The 20,241-nt window shown below is 39.7% G+C and overlaps 1 protein-coding gene across 1 annotated transcript in view; it reads left to right on the forward strand.

The window, feature by feature from the left end:
* The window catches only part of GTF2F2 (general transcription factor IIF subunit 2), a 144,780-nt gene that overhangs the window by 114,523 nt on the left and 10,016 nt on the right, over positions 1-20,241 (forward strand). The window contains exon 7 of the mRNA XM_019971233.2: positions 7,972-8,115. Within this exon, the coding sequence (XP_019826792.1) occupies positions 7,972-8,115 (144 nt within the window). The remainder of the gene's footprint in view (positions 1-7,971; positions 8,116-20,241) is intronic.

A 20,241-nucleotide genomic window follows, 5' to 3' on the forward strand; every position in this document is an offset into this window, starting at 1 on the left:
CAGTGAGTACCTATTGTCTGAATCATTACAGTGGAAGTTTTACAGTGTTAAGTTTTTCTGTTGCGATGGGAAAGGGGGGAAGCTAGGAAAAAGTGTTGGTACTTAGCATGACAGTGGCCTACCACAGTTACATAAGATTTGTCTCCTCTGAACAAAAAAATGTTTGTTTGTTTTTAATGCCAATTTTATGCCTGAGATACCTACTCTTGGTGAACCAAATAAATAAAGTTTCTGTCTTCAAGGAGCTACCATTTTTTTCAGTTTCTCTGGTCATGCCTTTTCAGACCCTGTTTGGGTATAATCTATATTTCCTTTGACCTAGTGAGTCCACATTTTTAAATTACAATTGTTTTTTTCTTTAGTTCCATTACAAGGGTCACTCTTGTCATACTGCTACATACCATCCTTTCTGAGGCAAAAGGAAAGTCTCTCTTAGGTCAGAGCTGGCACTTTGGCGTGTATCAAAGCTCTGACCTCTAATTCATGTTCAGAGTGATGTTGGCACTATATCTACCTGGCAGGTATAGAAGGATAGATTCCAAGTGTCATATTTTTGGAGTGCTTTTCATTGCTGTCTTTTTAGTACTAAAATAAGTACAAATACATTGTATTCTGAACCACTTGTTAGGATATAAAGCCGTCACATCCCTTTTAAAGAGACTCTTTAACGTCAAGTGACATTTCAGTTCATGGTATCAACCTTTGTTAACGTTGTCATAGTGTTAATGAGTCATTAATATTAATATAATTATAGTGATGAGTCATATACTCTTTAATTAACAAAGATTGACTGTAAGCTACCATGTTACACTGCTTGAATGTTTAGTGATTTCCGCCGCCCCCAACTCCATGAGAGTGTATCGGAAATTGGTGGAGGCGCCTGCATAGCTCTTAAAAGCATAGACAGCATTATAATAAAATGCTAACTATAATAAGAGTATAAAGCTTTTGTTTTTGTGGTCAGGGAACTAAGAGCCCACAAGGCACGTGGCCGGGGAAAAAGGTTTTTTACTGATAGAGTCATATAATCCAAATATAGAGTCACTGATGTATAAGATTCCTTTCAACTGCCTCCATCCCTGACTGCAGGTAAGGGTGCCTGTGTATGTTCTGTGTTCTGGTTGACTTTGTGGACATCATTATCCTGCCTGTGTAAATGCCATAGCATTCTTTTATGTAGTCTCCAGTCATAGGACCTTTCTCATAAGGAATCCCTTTTCTCGTAAGAAATTGTGCCCTCTACAAAGACAGAAATATAGATCAATGGAACAAAATAGAAAGCCCAGAGATAAATCCACGCACATATGGACACCTTATCTTTGACAAAGGAGGCAAGAATATACAATGGATTAAAGACAATCTCTTTAACAAGTGGTGCTGGAAAAACTGGTCAACCACTTGTAAAGGAATGAAACTAGAACACTTTCTAACACCATACAAAAAATAAACTCAAAATGGATTAAAGATCTAAACGTAAGACCAGAAACTATAAAACTACTAGAGGAGAACATAGGCAAAACACTTTCCAACATACATCACAGCAGGATCCTCTATGACCCACCTCCCAGTACAGCCACTATGGAGAACAGTGTGGAGATTCCTTAAAAAACTGGAAATAGAACTGCCTTATGATCCAGCAATCCCACTGCTGGGCATACACACTGAGGAAACCAGAATTGAAAGAGACATGTGTACCCCAGTGTTCATCGCAGCACTGTTTATAATAGCCAGGACATGGAAGCAACCTAGATGCCCATCAGCAGATGAATGGATAAGAAAGCTGTGGTACATATACACAATGGAGTATTACTCAGCCATTAAAAAGAATACATTTGAATCAATTCTAATGAGCTGGATGAAACTGGAGCCTATTATACAGAGTGAAGTAAGCCAGAAAGAAAAACCCCAATACAGTATACTAACGTATATATATGGAATTTAGAAAGATGGTAACAATAACCCTGTATACGAGACAGCAAAAGAGACACCGATGTATAGAACAGTCTTTTGGACTCTGTGGGAGAGGACGAGGGTGGGATGATTTGGGAGAATGGCATTGAAACATGTATAATATCATGTATGAAACGAGTTGCCAGTCCAGGTTCGATGCACGATACTGGATGCTTGGGGCTGGTGCACTGGGATGACCCAGAGGGATGGTATGGGGAGGGAGGATGGAAGAGGGTTCAGGATGGGGAACACATGTATACCTGTGGCGGATTCATTTTGATATTTGGCAAAACCAATACAATATTGTAAAGTTAAAAAATAAAATAAAAATCAAAAATACAGAATCTGTAACTCTTCTAAAAAAAAAAAAAGAAAGAAAAGAAAAAGTGCCCTCTGTTGTCTAGACAGTGGTCTCAGTGCTGGCTGTAGACTAAAATCACCTGGGAAGCTTTTTAAAAAGAAAATACCTTCAGAGATTGGTTGTATTGATCTAATGTGGAGGCCTACTATCTTTAAATTTTTTACCTAGGTAGTTCTGGCATTCAGCCACTGATCCAAAGAGACAGGAAATCTGTCTGTCTCTTGTGGCATGTCTGCCATCTCCTGTGGCATGGGGAACAAAAATGATACCTAGAAGGGAAACCAGGAAGTCTCTTTCCACTAAACCCAAGGCTTTTTAGAAAGAATTAGTATCTTCTTGTCTCTATTACCATCAACTCCCCACCCCACCCCCCTGCCCCCAGCTTGAAAAGAAGACTTCTCTTCGCCTTTTCTCCCCACCCTGGCAAGAGCTCTTGGTCTGAAAGTGATAGAACATTAGAAGAAACTGTTTCATTCTGTGGAGCGACCAGTTGTGTTGTCTTAATCTTCAGAACTAAGGTTGTTGGGAGTGTTTTTTTGGCTTGGCTTTTTTTTTTGTTTTTGTTTTTAAGTATTTATATATATATATAAATTTGGAATTTTGTTGATTAAAGTGGATGCCTGCAAGACTGAATCTAAAGGCCTATTCAGCAGTATTTGCCTACTGTATTATATAGTCTAGTGTAAGAATACTACATGGTTTAAAAAAAAAATGCTGCATGCTTTGTCCATTTGAATTTGCACACCAAAGACTGATCAACCCTGAAGAATTAATTTCCTCCCAAGAGATAACAACACATTAGGCAGAAAAAGAAGCATAGGGGGTGGGGGAATCTTTCATAAGGATTTAAAATGCAAACCATGATATTCAAACCTGTCACGCTCACTTTAAAAGTTAAAAACCTCCACAAAGACTGTCTTGACAAAGCAATCAAAGTATTTCTGCAAACAACAATCTAGAAATTTACAGACATCTGTATTATAATATTTTAATTGGAAGTGGGTGGCATTTATAATTTTAGTCAGGGATTATTGTTTCAGTAATGACAGTTGAACAGCCCTATACCACATCCACAATGGGTGTTCAACATTTGGTTGCAGTTCATTCTTGAATAATTGGTTTTATATTTTGAAAGTAAAATTGTATATGATGGAATTGGGGGATTATAAAAATTTGTGCCTGGAGATGGAAAGTTCTTTCTGAATTGACATTTCTGTGCAGCTGGTGATGCCTTAGTTAATGGTCACTGGGGGCAGATATCAGTAATTAAAATTCATATAACACAAAAGCTATTTCTAGTCTAATAACTAGCCTAGTAGTATTTTGTGGCTGCGAACAAGTTAGAAATCTGATTGCTTTGAGTGTCGTTTCCTGATACTGCCAGTGCAAAACAAAATGCCCAAAGGAAAAAGAGCTAAGAGGAGAAGAAATAGCAGTATATCCAAACAGTAGTCTTTTCCTAGATTGGTGCATATCGTGTGTTGTTTATTTGTGAAATTAATTTTTAGTACAGAGTTATAAGTACAACATTAAGACTTCCATTTGTACACTGATGAGCTTAGAAAAGAGAAGTTACCTCAGGGATCTTAGTTTTGGCATGAGTATAATTTGTTGCTAATAATTTCATGATCATGGGATCATTTTAGTCCCTTTTTATAGTTATATGTACTTTGGAACCACCTGATACCACAGAGCAGAATTGGGGTGATGGATCTCTCTTGAACATTATTTAAAAAAAAAAGATTTAAATAATGCAGTACTACAAAAATTTTATTGAGCCATTGATAGGCGTGGTTAATGCAGAAAGATAAGCATACAGGTCTTGTGTGTTTTCTCCCCATTTTAAAGGAGGAGAGCACCAATGTTAAATGCAGTGTTTTTGAGATTGAAACATGTAAACCAAGATTTAAAAAGAAAATTTTCTGTGTAGAATTGGTACTTTTCTCACTGCTCATTAACATTACAAATCACAACCTAATCTGACTCTTAATCAATACCTTCAGTATTGATTTTGAAGTTTCTTTCTAATTTATTCTCAGTTCTTATCTTTAGTCCTTTTGGGTCTGACCTATGGCTTTTAGGGTTGGGACAACTTGATAACAGACGCTTAAGTTTTTCCTCTCTACTGCCTACTGGACTGTATGCCCTCTCTAAAGTGGACTGTCTTGCTTTGGTAGTAGAGTCGCTCAGTCGTGTCCAACTCTTTGCTACCCCGTGGACTGTAGCCTACCAGGCTCTCCATCCATGGGATTTTCCAGGCAAGAGTACTGGAGTTGGCTGCCATTTCCTTCTCCAGGGATCTTCCTGACCCAGGGATGGAACCCAGGTCTCCCACATTGCAGGCAGACGCTTTACCATCTGAGCCACCAGGGAAGTCCTATCTTGCTTTACCAGCATGTTTTGTTACTTGAAAACATTTTTCCTGTTCATCTTCCTAGCTTCTCAAGTCATTTTACATGAGGAAGAGAGGGCTAAGAGTGGAAGCTGAATTTGCCATAACTTCTGTTTCCTATTCTCTGAATTTAAATTTTTCCATCTTCTTTCAGCATAAATTAAAGCTGGGATGGAAGAGAAGAAAGAATACGGTACAACTGTGGCTCCATACTGAGAATACAAAAGCATAGCACTAGCCTTTTGCTAGGTTCCCACCTCTCTGTCTTGTTTTTCTTGAGGATCAGTTGTTGTAGCCACGCGTTTCGGGAAACAAACTCACTCAGAAGGACAATGCAGATAGTGGAGTGCAGTTTATTACACCAGCGGGCCCAAGGCAAAGTCTCCTCTTAGCCAAGGACCCTGACCAGCATGTGTGAAAATCTTTTATACCCCATGTGTACGTGTCTGAACCCACCACTCCAAATTCCTTAAGACTTACATAAACCAAGGAAAATACAATCCCAATAACCCCATCATTCACGTGCTATGTGCTCATGTGCTCAAACAGTCAAACAATTAGCCAATAATCAGTAAACCCAAGGTTACACTCCAATACAGAAAAATTTATGGCCTCTCTGGAGGAAGGGGTGATTAGTATATGTTTTCTCTTAGGCGATGAGTAACCTAGATACGATCTTTAAGATTCCCTCTGTCTGGAGGGGGTCTTATCCTTCTGTTGTTGTTTTCATAGGCACTAAACAGAGTTCAGAGTCCATTGGAAAGGTGGCTGAGCATGATCAGCATGAACAGGCCTAAGATGGAGTCCAGGCCCTTTGAATTCCTTCTTCACAGTGACCTTTCACTGAATGAAATCCCACACCCCACTCAGGCCTTTAAGAAGGAAATAGGCTTTCTCCACTCTTCTTTGTCTGATTCTACCTCCCTCTATTTTGTAGATGCCAAGTTAAGTTTCTTATCTTCCACTTGGTCGGAGTAAAGGGTTATCGTATCTTCTTCCCGTGGTCCATACTTTTATACTCTTTCCTCTGGCCCTGCTTTCTACACTGTCCATCACAGTGGACAGAGCAAACCCTTTCAAGCACAGTGCAGCTGTGGAAGGGAATTTCAGGATGCAAACTGAGTACAGTTATAAACGGGGGAAAATATGACATAGTTTAGACATTGGTCAGCAAAGCAAGGCTTAAACGTGAATCACTTTAAGGTATTCCATGCCGTTGTTCCTCTTTTTAATCCAAAGAGCCTCCTTTTTTTAGATGTGTGGGCTTTGTCTTGATCTGTCATGCTTTCTTTCTCCATCATACAGCCACCGTCTTAGTTCTCTCCTCCTTTTAACCCGAGAGAAAGAAATTCTGTCTCGAGTGGCCCCCAAGTCCATCTCTTTTGGTCTTGGCTATAGCTCTGCAGCCTCCTTTCTCGCGGAATCGGGGCAGAATCTGTACTTCTGCCTTTGACCATAAGTGCATTTTTTTTCACCTGATACTGGGCAGCCCAGTATCCCCAACAATACAGTCTGTGCCCTGCATTTACGCTTTTTTCCCAACGTCATGAGTTGTCCTAGGTAACTCTGTGGTCTCTTTTACTACATTACTACATTTAAAATACTCAAGGCCCTCTGTATACATTTTAACACACGAGCCTTAAGAAAGGGATACCTTTTGAAAGAGAGTATCTTATTTACTCCCATATTTTAGTGCAGTTGTTGTTGTTGTTTAGTCACTAAGCCGTGTCCAACTCTTTTGTGACCCCCATGAACTGTAGCCCATCAGGCCTCTGTCCATGAGGTTTCCCAGGCAAGAATACTGGAGTGGGTTGCTATTTTCTTCAGTTTTAGTGCAATACCAAGCATCTAATTCATGCTTAATCTATTGAGGAGCTGAATGGATTTCAAGTTTTACTCTCCAGGTATACATATCACAAAAATTAAGACATTCAATTTAGCTCTTTCTTCTTGTCTAGCTCCTAATTTTATTTATTGAAAGACCAATACTGTTGTCAGAGTTACTTCTTGCCTCTAAAGTCTCTGATTATATTTAAGGTATATTTTTAGTCTTAACATCAATAGAAATTAGATTTTATCTCTTTACGTCTCTCTTGTTAAAATACAGAGAATAAGCCTAACTATATGAAGCTGGAATTTGTACAGAATTCAGTTGTATGTTTTGATATGCATTTCTCCGTCTTTGAAGTTAGTCTCTCTCTCTCACAGTAATTCTGTTGATGCACAAAAGATTGTGCTCTGACAGCTTTTACGCAGCCTGCTGATGCTTATTGACCAGGTGGGCTGCTGCTGCGGTCTGCATTGTTGTTTAGTCGCTAAGTCATGTCCACCTGTTTTGCGACCCCACAGACTGTAGCCCACCAGGCTCCTCTGTCCATGGGATTCTCCAGGTGAGAATACTGGAGTGGGTTGCCATTTCCTTCTCCAGGGGATCTTCTTGGCCCAGGGATCGAACTTGCATCTCCTTCATTGGCAGGCGAGTTCTTTACCACTGAGCCACCAGGGAAGCCCTACAGTTTATATATATATCTGTCCTCTAACAAGTTTCTGAGGCTTTATCAAGATAAAGTTAATAAAAAAAAAAAAAATGAAAAGCTTAATCAACGGACATGAATGCAAGCAAATTGCGTGTTTTCAGTAAAGAGCTAACTTTTTTACAAATGCACATATGTCTGGATGGTGACACCATTCGTGCCGTTGCTTACTTCATTTTACAGAAGAAGCAAGTTCAAGGAGGTCACGGGGTTGGGAGGAGAAAAGGCCGCCTGTCACCACCCTTGTTCTTTGGTTTTTACCAAGATTTCCCAAGCTTTTCCTCCCTAGAAAACCTGTTGTCTGATCTCTCTGCCCCTCAGCCTTCTTCCTGCCCTGAAAAACTCTCATTTTGAAAGATATTACCTACCAAATGGCATAGACAGATAAACTCTTTTACTGTATTTTGGGTAATCAAAAACAAAGAGTTGCAAATAGACTTTGTGATCCACATGATGTGATTTCAGTGAAGATGGGCTTTGGGGGAGGAAATGGACACATTACATAAAGCTTTAGGGAACAGTGAAAATGGTTTACAGGTGGGCACTAACCTTCCTGGAGCCTTAAAGGTCTGAGGAGCCCTAGGAGCAAAGAAGGCCATAGATACTGAACTACCACTCTTTGACCTGCTGCCTTGCAATTTAAAATCTAATAGTGGAGGATGGAAAAGAGTACCTGTGTTTCAGAGTGAGCACATTGAATTGATGCCTTCGGGATTTTTGCTTTCTTCACATAGATTGAATATGAAAGGAAAAAGAAAGAAGATGGAAAGCGAGCCCGAGCTGATAAACAACACGTTTTGGACATGCTGTTTTCAGCTTTTGAGAAGCATCAGTATTATAATCTGAAGGACTTGGTGGACATCACAAAACAACCTGTGGTATGTATATGCTCACACTGATCCTTTAAATAGGTTTAAACAGGCTTCATTAACACGGCTTTACTGAAGAGAAGCGTGCTGTGAATTAGTAAGTTCACCTGCACCTATGCTGGTGCTGGGTCTCGTTCCAGCATGGAAAAGCTGTCTGCGTGCAGTCTTTTTTCTTCCTTCCTTTCCTCCCCTTTTCTTTCTTCCCCTCTGTTCCTTTCTGTTTCTTTTTTAAATCTCAGCTTCATTGTTTTAATTTTAAATACATTTAGTATCAATAGTTCATATGAAGAAGAGGCAGATTTGTCCTCCTTTTGATCTTTGACTGATCCTTGACATTAAGCCTAAAGTCTCTTTGCTTATAGCATTTCTAGTCTTTCATTTGTTCTTCTCCCTCCCTCTAGAAAAGCTCAACTTTAAGAGTCACTGTTTTTTCACAGTGATTGTTTATCCCTGTCTTGTGAACTGTTCTCTGTGGATTTTTTTTTAAATCATCTAGCACTAACATTAGGTCCTTTCAAACTTGAGCTGTAGAGCCTCACAGTGCTCGTTGAGATTATGCTTGGGTTGGCCTAGTCTCCATTTTCAAGGACATTTTTAATAAATTGATGTTTTAGAAAATTTTTGTTCTATAAATAATCATTTTTTAATCACTTCTCCAGACGTTTGTATTAATACCTATCTGAAAATAATCTGTGTTTCTAATCCATTTAAAATGCTGGAAACAAGGAAGGGATCGAAACCCTTTCTCTAGTCTTTGGGTCACATTTCCTTCCATTTAACTTTCTCACACCTAAGCTTAGCAAAGTGGCAGATTGAATTATAGCAGTATTTTACTTACAGGTTTTTAAAACTTAGGTGGAAACCCCTTTATTCTTGTCCTCTTACCCAGTTTCCTTTATCATTTTATCCACCTTGCCAGGATGCCGAAGAATATGTTAATTCTAACTGCTCCATTTATTTGCCTCAGAATATGGAACAAGATAACCAGTTTTGTAAAATATTTTAACATAAATGACTCCATGGTTTGTTTTTTTTTAATGTATTCAAAGCTTCAGGAAATTATTTCTGAAACTTCAGTATTGATGGTGCAGTTTCCCACTTCTGTAGAGATTTCTTTACTGTTACGCTTCATGCTTTCACTTTTTCATTAAGAAAGAAATTTGAATTCCAAAAGACCTAAATACTTTTTCTTTAACCAAAGAGAAGGAAAGTGCTCATGCTGGCAGTATTATCAACTCATCTTAATGACTTCACTCGCTTCAGCATCAAAGCCTTAGAAACAGCATTCCAAGCTAGATTAAAAAATTTGAAATAGAATAATTCATAAGCTAAACTCCATTTCTTCTGCTTTTAATGAAGTTTATCTTTGTATTTTTATATATACATGAAAAGGCTATTCCAGATATTCTGGATGCAAATGACATAGTCTCATAGAATAAAACACACACACAGTTAGATGTGGGAAAGTGTTTGTAGAGGGACATTCAGATAAGTGCTAAGGAAAGCTCTTTCTTTGCCTTAACATGGAATGGCATAATGTTTCTAAAGTTTATTCATTTTGCAGCAGAGAAAAAGGATAACTAGCTTTCTCTCTGTCTTGGCTGTTCAGATAATTTTTATGTGGTGGAACTCAGTGACTCTCTTAACAGAACCTCTTAATTCATGGTCAGTAGGTGGGCTTTAGGAGATCCAGCAACCCCCTGAATATGTACAGAAATGTGTGGATTTTTTGGGGGAGCAGATTTGTAGTTTATGTCAGATTCTCAGAGAGCCTGGGAACCTCAAAGAGCTTGAGAACAACAGATCTAGAAACTGAAATATTTTATAGTAGTTTTATTAATTAGGGACTAAATTGCCTGTAAAGCATTAAGTGTTTGAAGGCAGGTTTGTATATTGTTCACATCCCTAAATATTCATACATTCCACAACACAGTTATGGTAGCAATCCAATAAATATTAGATGAAGTGATTTAAGGAAAAGGAGATGGTGACATCCTTTACCTTTTAGAACCACCATATTTTCCTCAGGTGGATTTTGACAGACCTCCTGTTGTCTGTGGCAGGAGCGGGGTACAAAGAGCTGTCTCAATAAAGCATAGAGTGCCAGAGCTGCAGTTACTCTCGTGTAGAGGAGAGGACAGGACATGGTCACATGGGCTCTAGTCCTGCCGTTTACCTCGGTGGGATCTGGAGAAGTCACGTCGTCGCTAAAACTGAGGGAGCTGGACTGGATAATCATCGTGACCTCTGCCAGCGCTCCGTCTATGATTCTCTCCCTCTCCTGTTCCATCTCCTCTCCATCTCCCACTCACATTCAGACTGAGCTGGCAAAGCCCGTTGACCTAGAAAGTGGCTAGAGCCCAGCTCTCCTCCGTGTAGGTAATTCTCTCTTTTAAAAGGGTGACAGGACGTAAGTCGGTCTGTACTAATGGGCTTCAGTACACACACCCTTACTAATTTGATTTTAGTCTGAGCAGTACCAGGAGAATGAAGGAACCCAGTGTAGCATTAAAGTCAGTGATCCAGGAAGGAGACTTCCTGATGGAAAGAGCACAGGACTGGGAGTAACAGGACCTCAGTTCATGTCCCAGTCCTGCCATTTAGCCAAATAGCCTCAGGTACTTGAATGCATTTAATGGTTTAATACATTATATAATTTAATATTTAATTTACTTGATATATGACATTCTTAATATAAAATTTACTAATATATTCAAGTTAAATGTGTATAATATTATACTTTGTAAATTTGTCTTAAAAATACCTAGTTTATAGGTTCCTTGTAATAATTTTAATGTTTATGAAAGTTGCATTTGTCAACAGCAAAGTATTTTGCTAATATTTATTGTTAGTATTATTAAACAAATTTTTGAGCCCTGTGTAAAAGGGAGGAAAAGAGATCTTCTTGGTGTTGAGTTCTTTAGTCAGTGCATTTAATGACACGCTCTGGTTTTCTGAGGCCCCCAGCGCCTCTCTTGATACCAGATTTCTGACCACGATGTGCTCATTTTAACACGTCCTCTTTGTTATTAGCACTACTACTATATTCTTAAGTTACCATCTGCTTTCTGACCTTTAGGATGTCATTTTTGACATTCTGAGTGCATCTGAAGTATTTTCTTGTTTTTCCAGTTCCTTCCCTTCCAGTCTTCTTCCTAAAAACCTTCACTCCTGCAAGCGAAATTATTGATTAGAGAAACTGCCCTTAAGGGCCAGCCTGTATCCTTCATTCACCAGTGTGTGACTTGCATAAGCAATCAGAGAGTTAAAGTTACTCATTAAGGACAAATAAGCCAATTTTAAAAGGCCAGGCTCTGGTAACTGATAAAAAAGTCAGAAACACAGCATCCATTTAAAGGAGTGTTTTCATGAATTTTAAATTTTGACTCCCCACCATCCCCCCACCAAAGTAAAATATCAGAGGAAGCCTATTATTTCTCTGTTGACAGTCTTTGCTCTTTTACCTTAAATGTGTTACGTCAAGTCTTTCTTCATATTTTATTGTATCTGTAAAATAATAGCATAGCAGCATTTCCTTCAGGAATTCAAGCCATTTAAAGCTTTATGTAATTGTTCCCTTTGAAACCCCAGACTGCCAAGACCACTATGAGCCCAAGCACCCTGTTCTCCAGCACAGCACCCCTTGCCCAGGGTTTCTTCAGACATCCATTTCTGTTTAAAGTGTCATCAGAAATCAGCTCTAATTGTAACTGAACCTCTTCATTTTCTTGTGCTCCACATCCATTTGATTTCAGGTCAAGATTAAAGGAACTTTATCTTTAATTATTGATGATCCCTTGTAAATCAGCAGTCCCCAATCACGTCGACTCAGTGGACCATTTGCCTTTAAATTCAGAGTGTGTAATTGAACAGTTTAAATGCTTTTATAAAGTAAGTTCACATCAACAAGAAAAATGAGGCAAAGATTTGCATGGCTTTGATTTTGAAGCAGCTTGGTACCCCTAAGCTTAAGTTGCCCAGAGCTAAATAATGCTCAACAGGCCGTTGCTCGTTTGCTCAAAATAGGCTTTTAATAAAGCCACTGCAGCAATAAGGTAATGTTAACCTGATCCTCAGAGCTTGTTTCCAGACAGGCCTGAATAGAAATAAGTGGAATTTGGCATCAGTAAGATACAAAAAGATAATGTTTTTTAAAGGGAAAAAGTGGCTAAAGAATTTGATATACTTAGCATTTCTCCTGTCAAAAGATAAAAGTTTATTTACAAGCATATGTTGTTATAGACCTGTCAGTTGGCTGGGACTTGTTCAGCTGCAAGAAAAGAAAACTGAGCTCAAACTAGCTTAAGTAAAAATACAGTGTATTGGCTCCTGTAGCTGAGAAGTTCAGGAATGCATCTTGCTTTAGACATGGCTGGATCCAGCTGCTAATACTATTTAGTTAGCCCAGTTCCTCCCCACCCCTCCCTATCTCTCCTCATCATTATGTCTTTCCTGGGTGTTGTCTTTCTGCTCGGGCAGAATCTAGCCGTGTGGTAGACAAAGTGGCCTCCTGAAGCACTTCACAGCCAGCAGCCTCAAAGCATACAGAGAATGTCTGCCCTGATTATTCCAGCAGAAGCTCAGGGAAGATCTTAATTGCCACGCCAGGGGTTGGATGTTCATTCCTGAACCAAGAGGATAGGGTAGGACCGTCCATCGGCCAGGCCCATTGCCTCTCGCACCCTTGCGCCACACTACTTGGCTCGGAAATAGCACCCGCTGAGCAGTGGTCATTTGCTGTTACCTCAGATTTAGTCTGTTGAAAACAGAACTCTTGATTTCTACATCCCTCCAACCCCGACCCCTCAGACTGCCCCACTGCAGTAACAACACCGTGCCCCGAGTTGCTCAAGCCAGAAGTGTACTACTCCTCTTTTCTCTTCATGACGTCTGTGTCGCATACTATGATACATACGTATCCTACCTCTCTGGCTCGGAATCTTAAAAGGTGAAAGTAATCTTAGGGACAGTTCAGTCATAGTCCTAGAGCAGGAGTTGCCTAGTGGCCTGAGCCCAGGTCTTACTGCATCGCCTCTTCTGTTCAGACACGTGTATATCCAAAGACAAACTCAAAAAATGCTTTTCTGACAATGGGAACCCCTTTTTAATGACAGGAGGGGGGAGCTAATTTCTCTCTCAGACTGCTTTGAAAATGTCTGTATTATTAAGAATCGTCTCACTAGTCTCAGCCATACACATGGAAAATGGAATCTAAGTTCTGTGCTAGCTCATTCAGTTCCTGACCCAAGTAAAAACAGGGCATTTTTTTTTCCTCAGAAGCCAACACAACATTGTAAAGCAATTGTCCTCCAATTTAAAAAAAAAAAACAAAACCTGTTTTTTTGAAGTTCAGTGTTTAAAGTTCATTCCCAAATGAACTGCTAAATAAGTGTTTTTATTATATGTCTTGTTCTGACATAGGCTTTTCCTTTTTTACATGATTCCTTTTCTCTTTTTTCCCCCGAATCGTTATCATTTCCTTTCTATTCACATATTTCCTTTCAGTTCTCTCTTCATTTTTTCTATAACTGGAAGTTTTTAATTTCAAATGGTATTACCAAAACTAAAAAGACCACCAGTTGCCCAGCAAAGCATATTAACTAGTGACAGCCCTTTGTGAGACTTCCATTTTAAAAAATAATTATTTGTAGCTGCTGGTTAATTCAGTAGGTTAGAGTGTAGTGCTAAAAAATAATTATTTGCTATCTTGTTAATTTGAGCCTTACTTAAAAGTTTTAGAGTATGAAATGTCCTATTAAAATAAATTATTAACTATGTTGAATATAAATGGATAAAATTTAAATGCATTTATAAAATTTTAATGCTTTCCTTATGAAGAGAAGGTTCTAATAACTAATAGATTTACTACCAAGTTTATTATGAAATGGCAACATTTTCTCTTTTAATTTATCCTATGATTTGTCTCAGCCTTTTTATTTTATTTTTTTACCTAATTCTGAATGAGGTAAAATTGGGGGGTCAATTTGTTAGTATAACCAGTCATTATTTTATGTGAAATACTACGTAGATAAAAGCAGTATCTGACATAGGCTCCCAGTAAGCAAAATTGGGCATTATCTACATACAAAATCTAGAGTTTTTAATTAAGCAGTAGGCCATACAATTTGTGTTTATTCTGGAAATGTCATTACCCATAAAATCTCCTTCTCTACCTTTCCAGTCCCATTTGATTTTAAAATAAAATGAATAAAGGTAAGAGGTAAAAAATAAATGTTTAAGCTCATTAGCTGCCTCCTCCTGGTTTCTTGATCCCTAAAGCAAGTCCCTAAAGCAAACTGGAAAGCCAGACTTGTTTCAGGCGTGCCGTCTTGTGGGAATTATCTTGGGGAAGAAGTCGTTTTCTGTGTGTTGGTCTCTACCTAAGAGCAGACATTACCGTGTGGGCTTAGATAAGTGTCTGAAGCTTCTGATCTCTCTAGCTCAGCAGGGGAATTGATCCCAGAGGCTACACCTGTTGGCAGAAAACCTTACGGTGCCTGCCTGGCTGGCCACCTCCAGTTCTGTGTTGCAACAGAGAGTGTTCCTTCTAGAATGTGCCAAGACGGATATTCTAATTCCATCATATTTTCCAGCCCGTATGGACTGATCCAAAGAGCTTGCCACTGTTAATTGGAAATTTTACTTTACCCAGGGTAATTTGGTAATAAAAACTGGTGTTATCTTAATTTGTTGTCAGCTAGAGAGGTCTTTTTTTCCTCATCAATTTAAAACCTTGTTTTCAGTACAATTATGGTTTTTTTTAAGTTACAGTTCAGTGGATTTTCATATATTCACATAGTTGTACAACCACTGCCACAACCAATTTTAGAACATTTTAGTCACCCCTCAAAGAAACTCTGTACCTGTTAACAATTTCTCCTGTGCACCCACCCCCTCCCCAGCCCTAGCAAACCACTGATCCCCGCTATGTCTCTAAAGATTTGCCTGGTCTGGACATTTTCCTATGAGTGGGATTGTATGATATGTGGTCTCTTATGACTGACTTCTTTGATTTAGGCATAATGTCTTCTCAAGTTTCATCCATGTTGTATCACGTATCAGTATTTTCTTTTTTTATTGCCAGATATATACCATTCTATGAGGATACAGCGATTTGTTTATGCATTCACCCACAGATAGTTGTTTCGTCTTTCTGGCTCCTGTAATAAGGCTGATATGAACATTATGTACAAGTTATTGTGTGAACATATTTTTATTTCCCTTGCGAGTTGAACTGCTGGGTCACATGGTAACTCCGTTTAACTGAGGAACTGCCCGATTGTCATCAGTTATTTTTTAATCCTTAGGCAGCAAGCGCTTTTATATACTGTTGCATTAGAGTAAAACTTTACTGTCTATTCTATATATATTAAGGGTGAATAATGCCTCATCATCTAGCTAATTTTCTAAAAATTGTCTGTGGTAAAATAAATACCTAAAGACTCTCTTGCTTGCCATTTAATTTCTAGCATTGTTTCCAGATGGACTAATAATGACTATGTCAATTGACATCTTCTTATCCTTTGTACAGTCTAAACTACACGTCAGTCAGTAACCAACACAACATTGTGAAGCAGTTTTCCTCCAATTAAAAAATAAAAATAGCTAAACTACTCATCACACCAAATGCAGTTAGTTTCTGTAGTTCTAAATGTGAGAATTCATATTTATATTTCAGTAGGAATTTTTTTCATCTTTATCTAGTTTTGAATATCTTTTGATTGTATTTTTCTAATTAACGTTTTTAACATTAACTATATGTATATATGTATGTTTCTCCCCCAGTTGGTAGCCATAATATCCGAGCCTTGGAATACTTTGCAGTATTCCAAGGTTAAGTTATGTTTAGCATACAAATAAACTAATACAATTTAGAAAGCATGTCTTTAAACATAGTTAAAATTCAAAGTTGGCCCAAAGGTAGTAAACTTTATCTGAAATATGTAAGCATGTGAGTCACTTGCCACCGCTGGACAGATGAAGTGTTACTGAAAGTAAGATGATTTACCAGCATATAGATGTTAATGCAGCAATAAATTTCTTATTTTAGAGTTTGGACTAAGTGGGGAGGGCTGTGGAGTGGGTAGGGTTTATGGCTTGACCATTTCATTACCCGTCATCTCTGTACTCCTTAGAGATTTTACAAAGGGAGGAATGCAGCCTGTGGGACCCTGAGAGGAAAACAGGGCAGAGACTAGTATAAAAACAGAGACGAAACCAGCAGGAAAGGGGGAGAAAAATGCTGAGATGGCCCAGGTTCCAGAGAAGCCCTCAGCACCGCCTTCCCTCCCCCGTTCAGGGTTTTCTCTAAAAGAGGGAAAACATAGGTTGCCTTTGTTCACAGCTTATGCATAGTATGTAGTTTGTTTAATTTTTTTTTTAATGAAAGAATGCTGTGCCTTGGAGCCACTGACCTCTTCATCAGTACGACCTCTGTTCTGTCAGCCTTGCTTACAGGAGTCACAGTCAGTCATACAAAATCACATAAATATGAAGTGATACTTTGAAATGATCACAGAACTGATCCTGGATGCCCTTGGCGCTGGGTCAGTGTGTAAAAAGCGTATAAGCAGTTTCCCTTTGGTGACTTTAACCAGTGCCATCTTTTGGTGTAGATTTATGTAATACACATTCCCTCCAGCCTTTGGGGACTGTTTTGTGATGAGAAGTCTAGTAAGGTAGTATCTTTATCTTACCTAAAAGCATTATTATTTGGTGATCAGCTCTCTGTCAAAGATATATGTTTTTTGGTTTTTTTTTTTTAAATCAACTTTTAGGAATTAGGTATAATTAATTCATTATTATCTGGTAATGCTTAACACTAAATTTTATAATGAAATGAAACAGATAAATCCTCCATTTGCAGTAGAGGAAAAGATGATATGAAAAATGGCAAGGGTGGAAGGTGATAAGGAGAGTGAAGAAGAGAAGCTAAAGTAGGCTACCGTGACTAGGTGTGTGCCTTGTGACTAGGTTTGTCTTAATCTTGGGGGAGAAATCAGGAATTTGATGTGTGAATTTCCAGCCTTTTGGCCACCACAGTTTCGTCTTGATCCACAAATGCACAGCACATCCTCCTCAGTAGACTTCTGGGCTCCAGAATGTGCCTTGCCTTCCCTTGCAAGGAAGCTGTAATGTTCTCTCCCTTTTTTCTCTGCATTCAGACTTGCTGTAAATACGCCCCCACACATTCTCTTTGATGAAGACTTGCTGGACTTGAGCCAGTTTATTATTTCAGCTCTTGTTCCGCCAAACTGCAGATAGTGGGTAATGAGAAATCTTTCCAGTCCTATGTGACATAAAGGTGATCTTCTCAGTTCTAGACTCCTTTGTTTAAAATACAAGTGGTTAGGCCAAAGATTAAATTGCAGAATCAGTGTTTAGGGCTATTTAATGCTAAGAGGAGAACTAGTCCCCCTTGGTCTCCACACAGAATTGCCGTTTAGTTCAAATGATCAAATATCCCTCCTCAAAGAACCTAGCATCTTGGCTCCAGCCCCTCTCCAGTGCTCCCATGATGTCCTACATATGTGTCCTTGTTCCTGGGCTTCTGTTTTACTTTATGGTTGCCTGCTCACATGCCCTTGCTTCCCCCGTACACACCCGGATCTTAAGCTGTGAACTCTGAGGACGAAAACAGACTGTGTGCCACTCAGCCTGGTGCTCAGATCAATCTAAGTGTGAAGATGCACATGTTTTTAAAAGGGAAGTCCGATAACCAATTAATCTTCTGTCCTGCTAAAACCTTTAAAAATTTCCACCCCAGTTAGCTTTGTCTCAATAGTGTTTTAGCACCACAATACAAATGTTAGTAGTAAATTCAGATTCAGGTAATACAGTTTTACCAATTTTTATTTCTCAAACAGGGTCATTGCTGTATGTGGTAGTGAGACGAGAAAGGACAACAGAGCTAGCAGAGTTTATTCCCTTGGGCCGTCTAAGTGATCTCCCCCAACAACCACCACCCCGCTGCAAGAGCTCAACCCTCCTCGCCCCTCTCTCAACTCTGAAGCATACCCGATTCATTCAGCATTCGTGTGCCCCGTGCCTCTGACGTGCACTCAGGCCCTGCGGTGGCCGCACAGGGTTTGATGGGAGAGATAGGCGTGCACACAGAGAGCTCTGATGCTGTGAGGGCTCTCCCTGGAAGTTCACACCACATGAAGTGTAGATCTGAGAGGTGGGACCGTTGGAGAAGTTTCCTTCAAGAAAGTGACATTTGCACCAAGTCTAAAAGGATGAGGAGTTCTGATCTGAAGGAAGAGGATAAGCCTTACAGGGAAAGCAAAGGGCGGGGAACAAGAGCGTGCAGGCACAGAAATGGCCAGTGCCCGGCCAGGAGGTACTAGAGGATGAGGCCAAAGGGAAAAGACAGACCTGGGTGGATGCCTGCAGGAGAGTTTGGAATTTAACCTAAAGGCCAAAGGGGAAGTCAGAGAAAAGTTTAAACAGAGAAATGACATAATCTCCCTGTTCTTTCCTTGTGTCCGTCCTTCTAGGGTTTTCTGACCTTGTTTTTCTCTACTGTCACTGCTACTCTCTCTGCTAATGCTAATGCCAAGTTAACTCAACTGGTTCTAGTTGAGTGGTCTTAGGTTTGGGATTTGGAACATTGTCAAACTTCCGAAGTTTGCCCCTTCTCCCACCCCAGAAGAGAATTCTGTACCATGACCCTAATCCCATCTTGTTAACTGACAAATTAATGGACCCCTGACTATGTCTTGGCATTCTTGTTAAAAAAGAAAAAAAAAAGAGTGACATCTTTATATTAAAAAAAAAATACTCCTTAACTTTATTATACTAATGCAATAAAATGAGAGTGAAGGCAACTGACTGTGTACACTTAAGACACTCAGTATTTTGTGTTTAGCCCTCTCTAGGCTTTTCATCTTCTGTGCCCGGGTTATGTACACGGGCATGGTAGGCTTGAGGAGAAGACAGTGTCTGTCTGGCAGCCACAGTGCTCCTGGCACTGCTGTCTTCATTTTTGAGCCTGCACTGTGTCCCCAGTTGTATGCTTGTTTGCACCCAGGGTCTAGCCATTCGCACAATAAACCGTTCTTTGGAATTTTACAAAGAAATCATTCATGGCACCCAAACTGAAAACCGAAGCCCATCCCGTCATTTTCCATTTATGAATCCTGTTTAACTAGAAAGTCGTTTATGAACAGTGTCCCATGTTTTCTATGCAGTCTGAAGTAGCAGATGGCAGGCATGCATATTACCTGGTTGTCTGAAGCCTACTTCAGTAACTCGCTGACTCATTTACACGGGTCCCTCGTTGGAGCCAGCTACAGAAGGCGTGGGAAGCAGGCAGGCAGGCAGGCCTCCTCCTGGGGAAACCCAGGCCTCCACCGATTCATTGCTGCCACCTGCTGGGGTGGGGAAGCCGCTCAAGTGAGAGCTGAGCCATCCGGGCCGTTTGAGAGACCTGTATGTAGTTCCAGTGCTAACCAGGGACCCCTAAATAAAAGTTGAAGCTGTAGAGCAGTGCACCTGTCAGTGTAAGGTGGTGTTCGGTGGTGTTCGATGGTGTCGGTTAACACACACTGTCCAGCAACCGTGAGGCTCAGAAAACTAAATAACACTGCAAGGACCCAAGATCCCAGAGCGTTAGAGCCAGAAGAAGCTTTTGAGCACTTGCTGTGGACTTCAGTTCAGTCAGGCTCCAGGGGGCTTGTGAAATGCAGTTTCCCAAGCCTGGTGCCAGAGATTTAATGGACTCGACCTACAGCAGGGTTTAGTTCACAGGCCCCCATGAAGTTCTGATGCAGGTAGTCTAGCATCACACTTGAGAAAGGCACCGCCTTCAACATAATCAAGCCATTATCAGCCATTTTTTAAAATTAGTGCCTCATTTCCATAAATTAAAAAATTTATATCCTATTACATCTTCCATCGATGGGATGAGTCACTGTAATGTACCTGTAACTTGTTCTATGAAGCATACACACAAAAATTCTTGTTTGGCTCATTGGTTGTGTAGGGGGGCGGGTGGGATTTGTTTTAATTTAAATGTTTAACTTTTCTCTCTTCCCCAAGAAGGAAGTACTGTAATTTGTATTGGTTTATAGTGAAATGTTTTTTCACCTTGGGCATTGGCAAGCAAAGGTGGGGTTTGATACTACATTTTTC

Source organism: Bos indicus, chromosome 12 (assembly GCF_029378745.1).
Source record: "Bos indicus isolate NIAB-ARS_2022 breed Sahiwal x Tharparkar chromosome 12, NIAB-ARS_B.indTharparkar_mat_pri_1.0, whole genome shotgun sequence".
Taxonomy (NCBI): domain Eukaryota; kingdom Metazoa; phylum Chordata; class Mammalia; order Artiodactyla; family Bovidae; genus Bos; species Bos indicus.